Raw genomic sequence first — 16,671 nt, 5'->3', positions numbered from 1 at the left:
GAGTCGTGCTGACAGCTGGCCCCGCCCCCCGCCCCCTAAGCTCTGCTCCTATTGGTAGAGCGGGAGGTCAGCTGGTGCAGGGTCGAAGCACGTGGAGTTCCGTGCGTTTCAGGATCAAGATGGCAGCCTCCTTGTGTCGGTGCTACGAGGTGAGTTCATTCATGTCCTTCAGCACCCAGACAGAGAGCTGCGCGGATCGGGCACAGACCGAGTTTACTGTCGGTGCTCTACCGTCCGGATGTGCGGAGGTGGCACCTGCAGCGCGTGTTCATTCAATGCAGATGTGGGGCGAGATGTTCCGTCGGTAGAGGCCCGCTGTCATCAGGAGCAGACATAAAAAACGTCTGGATTTAACTTTCAGTCTGAGGTCTCCAGGGGAAATGTGTCCCCGAGTCTGGACTCAAACCGCTTCGTGTTAAAGGTTATATTTGTATTTGGTTTACACGTGAACCGTTTAGACCCAGAAGCATCGATCCAGTGACCAGTTGTTATAAAACACATCAGCTGTGAAAGGTTTCAATACCACAGTACAACGGTGCGTCTCCCGTGTTACAGAACATTCAGAACAACTGTCTTCTCAGTGCAAATTATGTTTTTATTATCTAATCACGTATCTAAGCAGCAAAGAACAAGGTGCTCCCTCACACTTTGCCACACGTCTGATTGAGTTATACACCTCTTTGCAAACGTTTGTGCAACCTTTGGGCAAATTAGTTATTTTGTTGATTGTTGAAGGGCATTCAGTTTTGAGGAAATGATCAGTAATGTCAAGTTTGCTGCATTTTACTTTAAAATATATCTATAAAATATACAATCCTCCTTTTAAAGATGTGGTATTTAAGATGGACTAGTGTCTGAGCAACATAGTCTGTAATATTTGTATATTGGAGGGTCACAATGTTTTGTTTTAATGTTGTTTTACCTGTTTTGTTTTATTTTATTGCTGAGTATGATCTGGCCTTTCTATGATTTGCTTTCTATGCACTTTTATTTAGTGAAGCACCTTGTAACTCTGGTTTTGAAAGGTGCTCTAGAAGTAAAGTGTGTATATTATTATTCAGTAACGCACATTGAACATTTATGTTAAAGACACAAGCTGAGATTTATACTGGAGCCACAGAATCTGAAGGGTTACAAAACTTGACCTCGCAGTTTCTCACTTACAATGATGAAATGTTACCACTCATGAGGAAATCTATGGCACATGGGGCTGCAGACAAATCAAAAGCCACATGAACTGAGAAGCATAACAAATACGGATGTGTCCAGACATGTTGACTGTGTTAATTTGCAGAGTTGCATTGTTTGTCAGATCAGTTAGGACTCTACCATCTCCTCTAATGCATTTTCCTATTTCATATCGTTGCTCATTACTGTGGGTACAGGGCTCATTAGTTGCTCATTAAGCGTCTTTTATTGATTGTCCGTCCACTGCTTTGTTGTCGGAGCGGATATTTGTTACAGTGACCTTCTCCTACTCATTGCAGCTGGTTGGCAGACGTGCTCTGGCCCTCTGCTCCCGCTCCCTGGTCTCCTCAGTGTGGAGAGAAGATGTGCTCAGGCTACACAGGAGCCCAGCTGCAGCTGTGCAGGTAAACACCGACATCTCCCAATCACCTTTACACCTTCAATATATAAAGAACAATCAGTTGTTTCACTAACTTCAGACATAGATTTTACTCCAAAAATGTATTTGTTTTAAAGAAAGGCTTTCCAGCTGCAACATGTGGATGATCTATTCACTATATCTCCTGTGTGTTCTCCTCTCTGCTTGTGTCATTAGGTGCGATATGCTTCAGGACGTAAAGGTTTCCTGGGGGAGTTTGTGGATAACCTGCGTCAGGAGTTCGGTAAGAATCAGGAGATGAAGGACAACATAAAGAAGTTCCGAGAAGAGGCCAAGAGGCTCGACGAGTCGGACGCTCTCCAACAGGCGCGCAGGAAATATGTAAGAGCATTTTAAACCATATATGTCATCTTAATGTTTTTATTTAACAATGAGTTTATCTGCATCAAGCAGGAGTTGTTGTACATTTCTTGCAACATTCACTCATTTGTTGTTTTTGTGGATGTCATTTTCTTTCTTTTTTTCTTTCAACAGAAAACTATTGAAGCTGAGACAGTGAAGACTTCCGAGGTGTTTAAGAAGACTTTTGGCTCCCTGTCAGAAACCGTCAAGGAGGTAAACTGTCTGCATTTCCTCTGATTAACAATAAAACTGAACTTCTATGGGTGTAGATTGGCCTCATTAAATGAATTGAACCCTCATATCTGAACATATTGTTTTACATATTGTGAACATAGTGAACTGATTGTTTTCATACACATTAATCCATTATGTATGAAACAAAAAACAATACATGTTCAATTTATTATATTTCTGATAGTTACAGTTTGAAAATCTTGCACTTTTGTCTAATTAACTGCAATTTCTTTGGTATACAAATATTGAAGAATAAACTTGCCTGTTCACTTTCTGATAGAGTCGTGTTCTGTTCTGTCACTGCGACTGTAGGGTATTGAGGAGGTGAGTCGCACTGACATCGGGAGGAAGATTAAGGAAGGCGTGGAGGAAGCAGCCAGGACGGCCATGCACTCTGCGGAGTCTGTGTCCAAAGGAGGAGAAAAACTGGGCAGGACCAGTGCATTCAGAGCCATCTCACAGGTTAGTGATAAATATGACAGGAGCTGTAGCACTGGTGGCAAAGCATCTTATTTTATTGTCATCTCACCGTGTCTCCTGTTACATATGCAGTTTGTACACATTCACAGTTTGTTATGGACTGTGACTCAAGAGCATGTTTTCAGCACAGTGGGAAAAGCAAGTAGATAATGTAAGGATGGCCAGTGTTGCTGGAAGTTACCCAGACATGTTCTTTTGTCACAGTGAGGCTGGCAGCTGCAGAATATTACAGTCAAACTGTCAACAACTAAAAGATCATTGGGTCAAATTCCATACGTTTGAATTTAGGTTTTACACAAACGAAGAACAAGGCGGCAGTTACAGTAAGAGTGTGTCCTCTGAGCAGGGTGTGGAAACCATGAAGAAGGAGATCGATGTCGGTGATGCCGGCCCGTACCGAGCCCCCCCCCAGCTCAGGAAGAGAAGCGAATTCTCTTCTAAAGGAGCAAACAGCGACGACAGAGTGTTTGAGGCCAATGAGTGAGTTGGAAAATATTTTCAACACTACTGTCTTATAAGAGCATCACATCCTATAATAATGACACCGATCTGTAATACTGTGAGTGATCTGTGTGTGTTCCAGAGAGGACATGGGTGTGGTTCTCCACAAGGATTCAAAGTGGTACCAGCAGTGGAAGGACTTCAAGGACAACAATGCAGTTTTTAACAGTAAGAAAATCCCCTGGATTTATCAGTGTAGAATCTGTGGAATTAGTGTTATATAATAGATCACCTACTGTAAGCACGTGTGTAGTTTCCTTTAAAGGCAGCAGGTGGCAGTAGATTATTTGCGGTAGATAGAACAGTCTCAAGTAGTTCAGGGAACAGGTGAGAGGCCTGTGTGCCCTCAAGTGTGTAGGATTGATCCACAACTTAAAAAAGAGCTGTGTATATATGTTTTTTGATAAATTATATATCCTCACCTCATGTCCTTTCTGTTTTCTTCAGGGTTCTTTGAGATGAAGATGAAATATGATGAAAGTGAAAACGGCCTCATCAGAGCATCCAGAGCTGTAACTGACAGAGTCACTGGTTTTCTAGGTAATGCTACCTCACCTGTGATTATCCTGGCTAATATAAACCTTTTATATGATCAACCTGAACAAACTGACAGTAAAAGACAATGTATATGTTGTGTCCATAGTCTGGTTTTAGATAAATGTGTATATTTCAGCACCTATCAGAGTTTTACATATCGTGACCATGCTGAACACCAGTAGCAAAGTCAAGCGATAAGTTTGCCAGACCTGAGCAACCATAGCAACAGAGACCCAATTGGCTACGGCAATTAGGATTATGGTGGAAAACCCCAGAACGAGTCTAAGAGAAGTTTCTAATGCTCGAGATAAACAATAAAAAAAAGCTCTGCATTCAGTGGAACAAGTGATCTCTCTGTTGTTGCCTCTCCTGATGTTGTTTGTTTTTCCAGGTGGTCTTTTCTCCAAGACAGAAATGTCTGAGGTGCTGACAGAGATCCTGAAGGCAGACCCCAACTTTGACAAAGACTGTTTCCTCAAACAGTGTGAGAAAGACATCATCCCGAATATACTGGAGGTAAACACACTCTGCTGCGCTCTCGCTCTCTCGCTCTCTCTCTGTATAAACGCCAGTCTACATCACATTCATAACTAGTGTTTTCATTCAGAATTATAAATAGATTTCAAAGCAAGGGAATATAAAACTGACTGAATGGCAGGAAACTCCCTTTGAACAAAATGGTTTTGACCTTCACGGTCACAGAATAAAAACCATTGATGCTGTTTTGCATGAAAAGATGAAACAAGAATTTAGTGTTGTTTAATAGTAGGACTGTCACTTCTTCCAAAAAAATAGGTGGAGCACTACAACAAGCATTTATAATCACTGTTCCTTCTGCAGGCTATGATCCGTGGAGAGCTGGAAGTATTGAAGGACTGGTGCTATGAAGCTGTAAGTGATACACTTCCACATCTACACTTGTATTTAATCAATGTGTTTTGCTCCATCCATTTCAGTCTGTATACAAGTCTGCCATGTGTTTTCTTGTTCCTGTCCTCAGACGTACAGTCAGCTGGCCCACCCCATCCAACAGGCCAGAGCGCTCGGGCTGCTCCTCCACTCCAAAATACTTGATATTGATAATATAGATGTAAGTGCATTTACACACACACTGTGTCAAACTGTACTGAGGTCTTAAATATCCAAAGTAATACCTGTTGTTATCTTTTCTTCACTTTTTCGAGAATCTTTGTAAAATGTTTTCTTCTCCTTTCATTTGTTTGTTCCTCCACCCCCCCTGTCTTGTAGTTAGCGATGGGTAAGATGATGGACCAGGGCCCAGTGTTGATCATCACCTTCCAGGCGCAGGTCGTCATGGTGATCCGTAGCTCCAAAGGAGACATTGTGGAAGGAGACCCGGTCAGTCAACTCACAACTGCTGCTCCGGAAAAGTTAATCTAATAGATAGAATTAGTCATTTCAAGGAGAACAACTAATATCAGCACTCTGCAACCTTGTTCACATCCATTTTTATTGCACTGAATTTCACAGGCTTGATTAAGCAGCACCCTCTGGCTTGTTTCACTTCATGCAACTGATAAGTTTGTGTAAATTATTTCTTATGAATATTAAACTACTGCGTATAGTATTTGTAGCAAGTTGCATAATGCATCCTCATTACAATCCAAATCAGAAAGATGCTTAATAAGTTATGCTTGTGCACCGCTGTAGTTGTGAAATCTGAATTAAGTCTAGAAGAGCCCTCTGCACTTCTCTGTACTATCTCCTGACCCTGTGCTCCTTTCCTCCCTTAACAGGAGAAGGTGATGAGGATGATGTATGTTTGGGCGCTGTGTCGTGACCAGGAGGAGCTGAACCCCAACGCGGCCTGGAGACTCCTGGACATCTCCGCCTCCAGCACTGAGCAAGTCCTCTAGGAGGAGGAGGCAGGCAGGTGAAAAGGTCCAGCTGGGATCTGAGACCAACTGTGAACAAGGGCAGAAGATACAAGGATGTGCCTGGAATACACATACTGACTCATATATTTATTCATCAACATCTGAGAGCAGAGAACGCTGCCGTGTTACACCAGAGACAGTATTTGCACACAGTATATAACGGTATACTTGAAAATGTACATGAACAAGGGGATAAACTAACGGTATATGATACTTTACATGAATAGAAAACTGTGTGTACAACATGTCTCTTGCTCTGGTAAGTGTTTGTGACTCCAGGATACAAACTGTAAGTGGCTGGAACCATCATTTCACCATTTGGCTAAAAGAGGAGGCATCCCACCCCCCATTGCTTTATTGGGTGGTATAGTCCATCTATTCCAGCCTGGTGGTTAAATCCAACAAGCTCATTGGGAGGGGGGGGGGGGGGAAATGGACATTGTGCCTGTGACTTCACTAATTTTACTCATGAAGACTAGTTTACTTCTCATAAGGAGTCTACTGTATAATGCCTTCTGACTGCGGCTTTCTGAAATCTGATGAAATAACCCATAATATGTTCCGTTACCTCGGTTTGAGCTTGAAACTTAACAGAAAGTCTGTGTTATCTACTGGGGATGTGGAGCTTGAAAGAAATTATAACTTTTCAGACAGGGAGGGTTGAATGAAAGATGCCTTTAGACTTGTAATTATAGCTCTCCAGTGTTTTCCAAAGTTCATTCCATTCTATGGATTCAAAGTCGATAGCTCAGCCTCTGATGCATCAACTATTTTATTTTGAAATACTTAATTGCTGTAGATACCACTTTAAGCCATCAATTCTCAAAGAGGGTCTGACAGCAAAACATGTAGAAACTGCACGTCAACAGTCAACTTTAGAGGATATCCAGCCCTTTAGTGACACTTTAATCAAACAGTTCCTGGTTACGTGTTTCTGATCACAACAGAAACACTCACATTTTGAGGGGAAATGACCTGTATGTAATGTAAAAAGAAATGCATCTAAAGTAATCAAAGCATTCGCCTATAATTCAGCTGAAGATAAGATTGGACCATATAGTGTAGGATGTAATGAGTCCATCCTGTTATGTGTAGCTCTGCTTCATGCACGACGACCAGAGGACCACAAGTAAGCACAGACAGCATGTCCCTATGTTTGTGTTGAAACACAGTTTATGTTTTTTACAGTCGTGGCGCTGATGTACAGCCTCAGTCAGAAGAAATCTGTCTACATATGAATGAGCTCTTAACTTCATGTACATAAATCAAATGTTGAGGACTGTCTCTTTGAAAGTTTGGGACCACATTCAACTATAGTCGTCATGGCAGCTTTATTGTTTGCGAATCATTCACCATCTCCTGTTGTTTGTCTCATTGAACTGTTTGGTTTACTGTCGTGTTTGTGGCTTTTTTTTAGACTGGAGATAGAAAGTTGAATGAATGAGTCTCTACTCACATGTCACTGTAGATTGAAATCATGATTAATTACTTTGTGTTTTTCTATGACTGTTCTATCAAAATAGAAAGACGTCCATTCTTGTGAAGAGAAGTTGAGCTCCTGATAAACAACAGAATTTATTAAGAAGGAGATCATGGTGTGTGCGTGTTTTTTGATTGATTTTAATATTCAAACTATTTCACATGGTTTGTCAATAATGATATATAAATTGTTGTTTTTCTGATGGTGCGTTTATTCATCACACAAAAACCTCAATAAACTTTTGTGTAGATCTAGATCAGTGGGGCAGACCTAGGCCTATGTCTGTCAGTATGGATATAGTAAACATTTGGTTACCAAACAATATCAATGTTATTTTCAGGTTCCCCCGATTTTTTCATTTGGCAAATTTCCTGTGTCCAATCTTGAGCAAATCTCACATTGGATGATTGTGACAGTTACAGCCTGTATTGTTAATTAAATAATTCGCTGCTAATTAACTGTGCAAGAATTAGTTTTACCAAAATGAATGTCTTAATGTATAAGATTATTTTTATTTCCTCTTGAATGGAATAAAGAAAACATCTAATAATTCTTCAGATTGGAGGACAATGGTGTTTATAATGGTCTCAGAAATCTTTTCATAGGTTCTCATGATTAAGAGAAATTCACTTACCTGTGTAGTGTGTAGTTTTCCTCTAAGATTCACACATTAATCCATTATTCAGCTTGTACAGTAGTGAATTTTTGAGTTGACCAAAGAACAAATACTGTATATTCATGACTTTTCTATTTATATACCTGCAGAGTAAAAAGAGCTGTATAATGATATGCTCCATCCAAGCTTCCTTAGAGTCAGCAGCTTTGTATGCATTGTGTGTGTTTGTGCTCACAAGAGAACTCTGCACCCTGTGTGTGTGTGTGCGTGTCCTTTGTTTTCTCATTTGAAAACTGACATGCTTTGATAGATGTCCATGGATCCGGAAAAAGACGCTGGTTGATAAACCTATGGATTTAGCAATATAGGGATGATAGATCAGGCTTTAAATAACGCATGCCTGTAGATTCACACACATGAGCGATATATGTGGGACCTCATCCCACAGCTGTCTGATGTGATGAATGACCGGGGACGTCCTTGTACTAACTAACCTCCCTCGGTCCTCCAAAGTCCACTCGCTCCTCATGACTCTGATTGAGAGTGCACGCATCTGTGTGGACAAAGAAAAGCTCAATGAAAGTTAAGATTTTAATAATTCATGATTATTTCCTTTCTGCAGAACATTTTCACCTAAACTCTACTTTGACTTAACGTGTGGGACAAGTTAACAGTCGAGGTGATGGTGAGAGCGTCCTCCTGGGAAAACAGAATGGCACTCAAAAGAGCACACAGGCTACCTCTGCCAACAGTCTCTTATCATAGATATCACTTCCCTAAATGTGTCTGATTACTTTCATTAGAATGCGTTAATTATTCCTGAGGAAAGCAGTCAAAATGTTGAAAAAAATCCTAACTCACGATGAAAAATATTCCTGGATCCACCCCCTTGATGCAGATCTGCTACAACATTTGACGTGTTCTTCCCTGACCCAAACCACATCCCTCCGGTAGCTTTTGGCGTAATCTTGCTGACAAACCAACACACAAATGAACAGACAGGAAAACATGGCAGAGGTAAAAGCTCCCTGCTTTGTCCTCGCACCACTGAGTTGCTTGGATGCACCAACACAATAGCCTGGGAGCAGAAAAAGCCTCGGAGGCAGTGCTGTTCTTTGCTTTGTCCTCTACTCTACCCATAGTGCACCAAACTGTGCTTTAACCTACATAAGGCTTTCAATGCAGTGTATTATCCAACATCAGAACATTATATAAGCAGGTATCATCTGTCCTGAAACTTAAGTGCTTATTTGCTTCTATCTTTGTGGAAGAAAATATAGTTTAAAAAGAAGCAACATAAGAACAGCTAGTGATCCGACTCCTGTTAAATAAATTGTGAACAACTCATTCATGTGTGATCAACTCAGTTTGATACACAAGGACACATTCGTTTGTACTCAACATGGTACATGTCTCTTTTTGCATGATTCAGGAATTTAGCCATATTCCATATGAAGTCAGAATAATTGTCTCTCACTCTTAACAATTATATTTGCCAAATTAAATCCAAGATATAAATGTCTGTATTTATAAAGTACCTTTCTTGTCTTACTCAAAGTGCTTTACACTACAAGTCACTACATGGGCACCTCGGTAGGTGAATCGGAGGAGCTGGGGATTGAACCTGTGACCTTCAGGTTAGAAATCTTTCTTTTCAAGAAGAATCATCCTACATTACATGGTTTATAGGTGAAACCCTGTGGAGAATTGTTTTTAAATTGCCTGGACTCCACGCTGGTCAGAACAATAAGTTCAATTATGTATTGAGGGCAACTTTACAAATAAAATTTAATAGTTAGTTGAAGCAAATACTATGATAAGTTTACAAGTAATTAAATATTTTCTTACTTAATTAAAAGTTGTTGTGAGCCGAGCAATTTCAAGTTTTCATTTTTATAATGAGGTCTGTTAGACACCTACTGTATGAGTGACACCTATGGACACATCCAGACTGTTTCCCCTTGTTAACAGTCCCTATGCTCAGCAGAGCAGCTACTTATTTATATGAGAATACTCCAGTGGCCCACAAGCTAGTATTCATATGGCCTGAGCTTATCAACAACCCAGAATCCCCTGCTGTCACAGGGCCCAGGTATCCTACAGTGGTGACCCATGTCTGCTCCCTGAACCACAGCTTGACCTCCCTGTGCACCATCTGTAGCAGTGAGGATCGTGATGGAAATGTTGAATTTCATAATCCTGGCTGGAGACCTTTATCAATTATGAGCGCAGTGGGAGGTCTGCAGGAGCCCCATCAGGACACAGTCACCGTTCACCAACCATTAATTAAACCAACAGGGAGACGTGTGTGTGTGTGTGTGTGTGTGTGTGTGTGTGTGTGTGTGTGTGTGTGTGTGTGTGTGTGTGTGTGTGTGTGTGTGTGTGTATGGACTGCAATCTGCTCCAGTGTTTGTACAGTTTTCATTTGTGTCAATTAATTACTTCTCCCAGTGAGTATGTGGAGCTTAGCCACGGGTGCAGACAGGTCGCCCCACTTGACCATGTAATCGTAATGCATCCGGATGTATGACGTCATCTTATCCAACCTCATAAACCTGTTATTGTACAGGGAAATATTTATCTAGTCATTTACTCTCAAAAACTGTTAATAGGATCTGCTGGAGCTACACGGTTAGTTTGTGGTGATATGACAACATATGAATTTGTTTAGGAATAAATGAACCACTTGTTTTTTTTAGGACTTTACCCATAAGAACCACAAATATGCCAAAAGTGAACAAATAATGATCGATTTTTTGAATGAAAATTGCTGGTGAAATATAACATTCTGTTTTCTGCATTATTACCTAAAATCTGAAGTAGTTTTTATCTTTGTTTGCTTTTCATATTTTGTTTACATTGTACATATTCCTCCATTAAACTGTGTTTGATGAAATGATATATTGAGGACAGCAAACCTTTTTTGAGGCAGATTCGTTTTCTTCTTGTGTGAATTGTATTGAAGCCTCTGCAATCAGAGTATCTCTGTATCTATAACTCCGTATATAACTGTCTTTTGAAACTTCCTACCATAATTCAATGAGACTTCATTTCAGCCTATAAAGGGAAAGAAACATCTCAGTGATGAAAAACTGTGAAGTTGTGCCAGTTTGTACTGACAAGAAATAAACAGGCTACATCATATTCATCACAGAGGGCTCTAAAACGATATGACACTTTCTCCAGGAGATTCAGGCGACAGAAAAAGCACAAAAATCCACCCTAAAAACAGGAAAACTCTTACTTATACAATAAATTTTGTGGCAGATAATTCCCCCTTTCTTTTCTCTACATGCACCTGTCACACATTACTTTGGTTACTGCTGTACAAAAGTTATATCTCACTCAAACTTCTTCTTATATAACTATGGAACTATTATGTGTGGTTAAATAACGGTAACATACACAGAAACTAACCGGTGCTACAACATATTGGCCGAATGGCTGCAAGGGCCCCTCACTGTCCGTGCCCCACACAGCCCTCTTATATAATGCAAAAGCCCCACACAGCTCTGGGCGCTTTAGTCATCCAAACGAAAAAGATTATGTTTGCAGTCAGTGCAGGGCCGGTCGTAAGTGGACAGGGAGGGGGTGGAGGGAGGGATGGAGGAAGGGTCGGGAGTGGAGGGGAGGGGGAGCTGGGGCGGATCCCACAAACTGAGAGAGACTTTAAAAGCCCCCGGCAGAGACAGAGGAGGAGGTTTTTCTGCGGGATGTGACCGAGTTCAGTCCTGAGGCCGGCTGAGTGGGCCGGGGGGGGAGCTGTCCGCTGTGCTGAACATCTGCTGCAGCTGCTGACAGATCATCACCGTCATCTTCATCCCCCTGTGTTGGCGATTACATGTCCTCACCTGTGACACCGGCTGCTGAAGTAAGTTCTCTAATCTGATCGTCCTCTGTGCTTGTCGTTGGATCAATGTGATAATGAAGCCTCTGTTTGTTTGGAGTGAACCTAGATGACAGCGTGTTTCTAGGAACGTCACGTAACTACACGAACCCAACACTCACAGGTCGTCCTGTTGCGGGATGTAACTTTGTTGTGTAACTTCATAACACATAATGTGATCACTGTTTGTTCTGTACTCCCCGAAGACAAAGACTCACTGTATTCCTTAATTATACAGGATGAGTTCAGTTAATTATCCCATTAACAAGTCATGCAAAGGAGATGACTGCACATTGACAACAGGGAATAGTAATATACGTATTTCTCTACAGAGGCTGGTGTTTGATTCATGGATGAATTGAATTACGTTTACAAATGTGGTGCGGATGTTCATAATGTAAATGGAGTTCTATTACCACTGCTGTTGTACCTGATGTCTGACTAATGTCTATCAGTGCAATAGTTTAAGATGTAGGTAGTACAATGGAGGTTTAAAAAGGACAGGCATATATAAAATCTGTGGATTCTTTCTTTTTTCTCTCTGAGGAGCAGATAGAGAAAAAGTTGAAAGCACCTGTCTTGAATCTCCGAACTAACTTCACTACTTTCTGTGATTTATAAAGTGATAAAGAAAAAGAAAGAAAAGACACAAAAGAAAAAGTAGAAAGAAAGAAAGTCGGGTATCTCTTCCAGGTGGAGGCGACACATCTGAGTTGTTTACACACCACTTATCTATCATTTTTATAGCTTATATGAGAGGGATAGAGCTGCTTTAACTGTACATATTTAATTCTCAGTCCGACTATCATTATTTACTTCATATTTTCACCCTTTCTTTTCAATTGATTCCTTGACGTTTTCAAAGCAGCTGCCATAATCCACAGGTATAAATGGGAGGTATTACAAGTATTGTGTCCACGAGGAAACACCATATGTCACCACATGTGCTCTGTCCTCAGCCTTCACATGCACGGCTGCTCGTTGCTTTCGTAAATCTGCATTTTTACTCTGTTTTATAATTTTTTTTATGGAAAACTGTGATTCTGAGACATTTGTCCATATTTTATTTTTCAGTACAGTTTACTTTTTTTTTCAGTTCACCTAAATCAGTCGTGGTCACCGTGATTTATCCGCTGCTTAGAAACCAAAGCAGGTGTCTCAATGAGGATCGATGAGCCGTGAAATTGATGCAGCTCAATCTTTCACGTTCATAAAAGCTGTATTTGCGTTGCCTCTCCAGCAACCAAACATCCCTGCCCTCAGCTCTGGTGGAGTCTGTTCTTCATCATGACCTTGGGTAACCTTTCAGAGTTTTTAAATGACCCTGGAAACACAAAGCCACTTCCTCAGGTCAACATTTAAAGCCACAGACTCACACGTCTGCTGTTTGCTTGAACAATGACAGTTTGTGATATGTTTGACTCACTCACTTATGAAAGAGGGTGTATGGATGGAACATGTATGATCAGTGGTGGATCTAGGATTTTTCTACATCAAAAAACATTACTGGCATGACAGGGGGACTCATAGGGGCCAATCAGATTTTAGTGCGGTCTGGCCCCACCCATGGATCCACCCCTGTATATAGGATGGAACATTATTCATGTAATAATTTTAGTTGTGTAACTAATTAAGCAGCCGTTAGCTTTATATAATGTACGGCTACTAATGTAAAGTCTTAAGCAGCATTAGCAGTTTACACTCTCTGACTTACGCCTGTGTTATCCTGTAAACGTCATGTCTACTTCATGGCTCTCTATTGACTTTTAGTCTGTCTTGTTCATTTAGCTTCCTCTCCTCCACCACCATCTGTCCAGCCTGATGAAACCACAGGCCATTTGATAATTGATACTGAGGCAGGCAGTTTCTTTCATTAGGTCTTCAAGTCCCCTATTAAAGCTTCACTTGGCCCTTTAGTCCATTCATCCGGAGAGCAGGGGAGCGATCAACGTGTCTCTGCGAGGAAAGACGGGGCGGTGAGGAGGGGGAGACAAAGCCTCCTGGAATAGAATCTGCTGACTGGGGGAGTGCACCTACCACAGGAAACATCTCTCCACTCCACGGCCCATTAAAGAGGCTACGGAGAGTGTTCCTGTGCAGGAGTGCAGCAACTCTCTGAGGGGTTCCTCCGCATTTTACTCATCCGTCATCAGGGTCTGATTTATTTATCTTGTACTATGCTGTACCTGAGTTCAGGAGAGGGGTGCGTCTGCCTCGTCTCAGTTATTTGCTCATGAGGAAAATTATTCGATCGGACAGAGTGTGTAATAACATTTTTAAATCGACTTGTGCTGACAGGGGCTGTTCCAGAGGCCGTGGAACCCCTGAAAACACCTCACTCTGGGCCCTGAAACAGTAAAAATCTATTATTCTTTTCATGTTCCAAGGACAGTCCAGCTCTGAACCCCCTGAATCAATCAGGTTTCCCTCGATTCGGCACCTCTGCCTGCTGCAAACTCCCTCTCTCATGTTGCCTCATCTTTATTTTTCTCTTTCAGGTCTTCTCATGAATGATTCCCCCAGAACGAAGAGGTTGCTCAGGATGAAGATGTGTAACTAGAACAACTCAGGGCAACACAACCAAACCATTGGAGTGATTAGAATACAAAAACGTTTTCTGAAGCCAACACAACTCGGATCATTTACAGCCTGTGAGGATCTGTGGAACATCTTCAGCCATTCAGAAGAGATTTATACTTTAATTTGTATTTATGATAAAGTTGAGGTGACGACCACTGTGTTTATACTGTTCACATTAGAATGAATGTGTAAGAACGAGAGAAAAACGGAGAGGGTCACACAAACACCAGCCAGTTTGATATAATAAAACCTCCCTGAGCATCTCACCAGAGGGCTCATTCATTTACCACTGATTTGCCTGTGTTGTTTCTGCTGGAACTATTTCTTTGCCCTGGGGCTTGTAGGAGAACACTATTTGCATTTAGTCCCATCTGCTGCCAGATTTCACTATGTGATCCTCCTCCTGGGTTTATAAACACATGACCCCGCAGAGTCATGCCAGTCCAGACATCTTCTGACTGCAAAACCGAACGTGCACAGTGAACAGTTTCTACCGATCAAAGCGTCCAGAATGAGCGACACTAACTACTGGGTAGTGGACTATGAGCTCTCCTCTCCTGCTCCACCTGGGTTCCCCAGGGGCCCGACAGTGCTGCAGCCGGCCATTGCGGGACACCCAGAGCAGGGAACAGCCCTGTGTTTCGTGGGCCTCCTCGTGCTCCTGCTACTCTTCCTCGTGGTTCGCTGCGTCCGTATCTTGTTGGACCCCTACAGCAGCATGCCGGCTTCCTCGTGGACAGACCACAAGGAGGGGCTGGACAGGGGACAGTTTGATTATGCATTGGTGTAAAGATGAGGGGGGTGATGGGGAGTTGGATGATGGTTCTTTTGAGGGAGTTTTAAATGATGAGGAGAAGTGAAGAGCTTCTGTTTCCAGCTTTTTATCTCCTGAAAAATCAAAGAATCCTGGAAATGAAAGAAACAATATGTTATAGTTACATATCTGTTATTTTGTTAGGGGTCATAGAAGCTGCCAGATGTCCTCTGCAAAACCATAGATTGTATATAACGATGGATGACACGTCCCCATCTCCCCCATGATTTGAAATATCCCGGATATAAATGCTGCGATCTTGTTAATTTAAAACCAAAGTCTGTGCAGCAGCGATCGGGGGATGGAGTGCTGACTCAGCCAATTGCGAGTCAGCTGTCAATTAGGATGTTTCATCCCGTTTTTATATGATCAAATAACTAATTAAAACAAAACTTAACAGAAATGTGTAACAACTCCCTGGAATGACAGAAACCATAATTGAGTGTGTATATGTACTTTAATTTAGTCCATGCCCCATCTACTAACATGGAGGAAGCAGAATTTATAACCTATACTGCAGCCAGCCTCCAGGCTTTATATAAACTTTATGATCAAAACCATTAACCAGAAGCTGAGTATTGGGGATATTCAGCAGAACAGAAACACCAGACGTCCTGTGTCCAGTTTCATTTCCATCAAGTAATGTATTACTGGAGACTTATGGTGTGTGTGTGTGTGTGTGTGTATGATGTAACGCTGCAGCTTTCAGAGTGACAAACACTGCAGGAAGACAATGATCAGTATCGCATCATGTTGATCATGTCATTTTGTATTTCTATAATCTTTTTACAAATCCCAGGGCAGAATTATAAATAGAGAGCAGAGCTGCAGCAGGAGAGGCCCTGATTAAATACAAAAATTAATCAAATGAGTTTAGAACAGACGAGGAAGTCATTTGGACAGAACTAATACACTCTGTAAATGGAGATATACAGTGGAGAGTGTGAACTTTACATGTTATATGTAAAATGTTTTTATTTTTGAAAGTATAGCTGAACCAAAAAATGAAGAAGATGTCACATTAGTTTCTCTGAGACTGTAAACCTTCCTCTTGTTTGTTTGACCATGCTGGATATTGTGTAGCATTTGTTCCACCTCTAAGGTGATCCTCAGGTAAAATCATAAAACTTTTGTACCCGCGTACGTCATGTCAGATTCACCGCGTAAAACTTTGTAATACAGAACAGTTAATACAGTCAATTTTATTTTGGGCGTTGCTGTTTCATGTCGCCATCCCTTTAAGAAGCGTATGATCCTCAGTGAGGAGGGTCACGACGCTCGACTGAATACATGTCATAGAAAGTTATGATTATAAAATGCATGTACACCAATTTCCTCCCCCTTGACCCGCTCTTGCCTTTAGGCCCCGTCCAGTGCACCAGCCAAATCTGTTCAACAGTGCCTGTAGGACTATGAGAATATGAACTGTTTCATACTGAGAATATGTCTGCTCCTTTGTTTTGTAACATCACTTTTGTGCTTATGAAGCCCTTTAAACATGGCTCTGAGAGGCTCTTTATAAAGTTAAGTATTGATACTTTGCTGATTGTTTAAAAGTTGTTTGATTCCTCAATGATGACCCCAAAAAACTGTTTTAGTGAGAAGATACTAAACTGTTCCTGGATGTTAATGTTTGCTTGTAACAAAGTAAAATGATATTTTCCTAATGTTTCTTT

At 41.3% G+C, this 16,671-nt stretch overlaps 2 protein-coding genes across 2 annotated transcripts; both read left to right on the top strand.

Annotated features, from left to right (window-relative positions):
• The first annotated feature begins 37 nt into the window (after positions 1–37).
• Positions 38–6,396, top strand: LOC117778395 (mitochondrial import inner membrane translocase subunit TIM44-like). Its single transcript, XM_034613902.1, has 13 exons — positions 38–149; positions 1,488–1,592; positions 1,784–1,948; positions 2,102–2,182; positions 2,516–2,665; positions 3,030–3,163; positions 3,267–3,352; positions 3,632–3,724; positions 4,113–4,237; positions 4,562–4,612; positions 4,722–4,811; positions 4,970–5,080; positions 5,479–6,396. Exons 1-13 carry the CDS (start codon positions 120–122, stop codon positions 5,596–5,598), a joined length of 1,341 nt encoding a protein of 446 aa, XP_034469793.1. The 5' UTR covers positions 38–119; the 3' UTR covers positions 5,599–6,396.
• A 5,025-nt stretch (positions 6,397–11,421) lies between these two features.
• On the top strand, positions 11,422–15,387 carry LOC117778398 (cortexin-1). The gene is made up of 3 exons (XM_034613907.1): positions 11,422–11,586; positions 14,100–14,982; positions 15,033–15,387. Exon 2 carries the CDS (start codon positions 14,693–14,695, stop codon positions 14,969–14,971), a length of 279 nt encoding a protein of 92 aa, XP_034469798.1. The 5' UTR covers positions 11,422–11,586; positions 14,100–14,692; the 3' UTR covers positions 14,972–14,982; positions 15,033–15,387.
• The last annotated feature ends 1,284 nt before the right edge of the window (positions 15,388–16,671 follow it).

The sequence above is a fragment of the Hippoglossus hippoglossus genome, chromosome 17, assembly GCF_009819705.1.
Source record: "Hippoglossus hippoglossus isolate fHipHip1 chromosome 17, fHipHip1.pri, whole genome shotgun sequence".
NCBI lineage: Eukaryota > Metazoa > Chordata > Actinopteri > Pleuronectiformes > Pleuronectidae > Hippoglossus > Hippoglossus hippoglossus.
This window is presented reverse-complemented; position numbering and strand designations above follow the sequence as displayed.

Coding starts and splice junctions, on each gene's coding strand:
- LOC117778398 (XM_034613907.1), top strand. CDS start 14,693: ATGAGCGACACTAACTACTGGGTAGTGGACTATGAGCTCTCCTCTCCT.
- LOC117778395 (XM_034613902.1), top strand. CDS start 120: ATGGCAGCCTCCTTGTGTCGGTGCTACGAG. Junction 1,593..1,783: donor GCCCAGCTGCAGCTGTGCAG/GTAAACACCGAC, acceptor TTGTGTCATTAG/GTGCGATATGCTTCAGGACG. Junction 4,238..4,561: donor TCATCCCGAATATACTGGAG/GTAAACACACTC, acceptor TTCCTTCTGCAG/GCTATGATCCGTGGAGAGCT.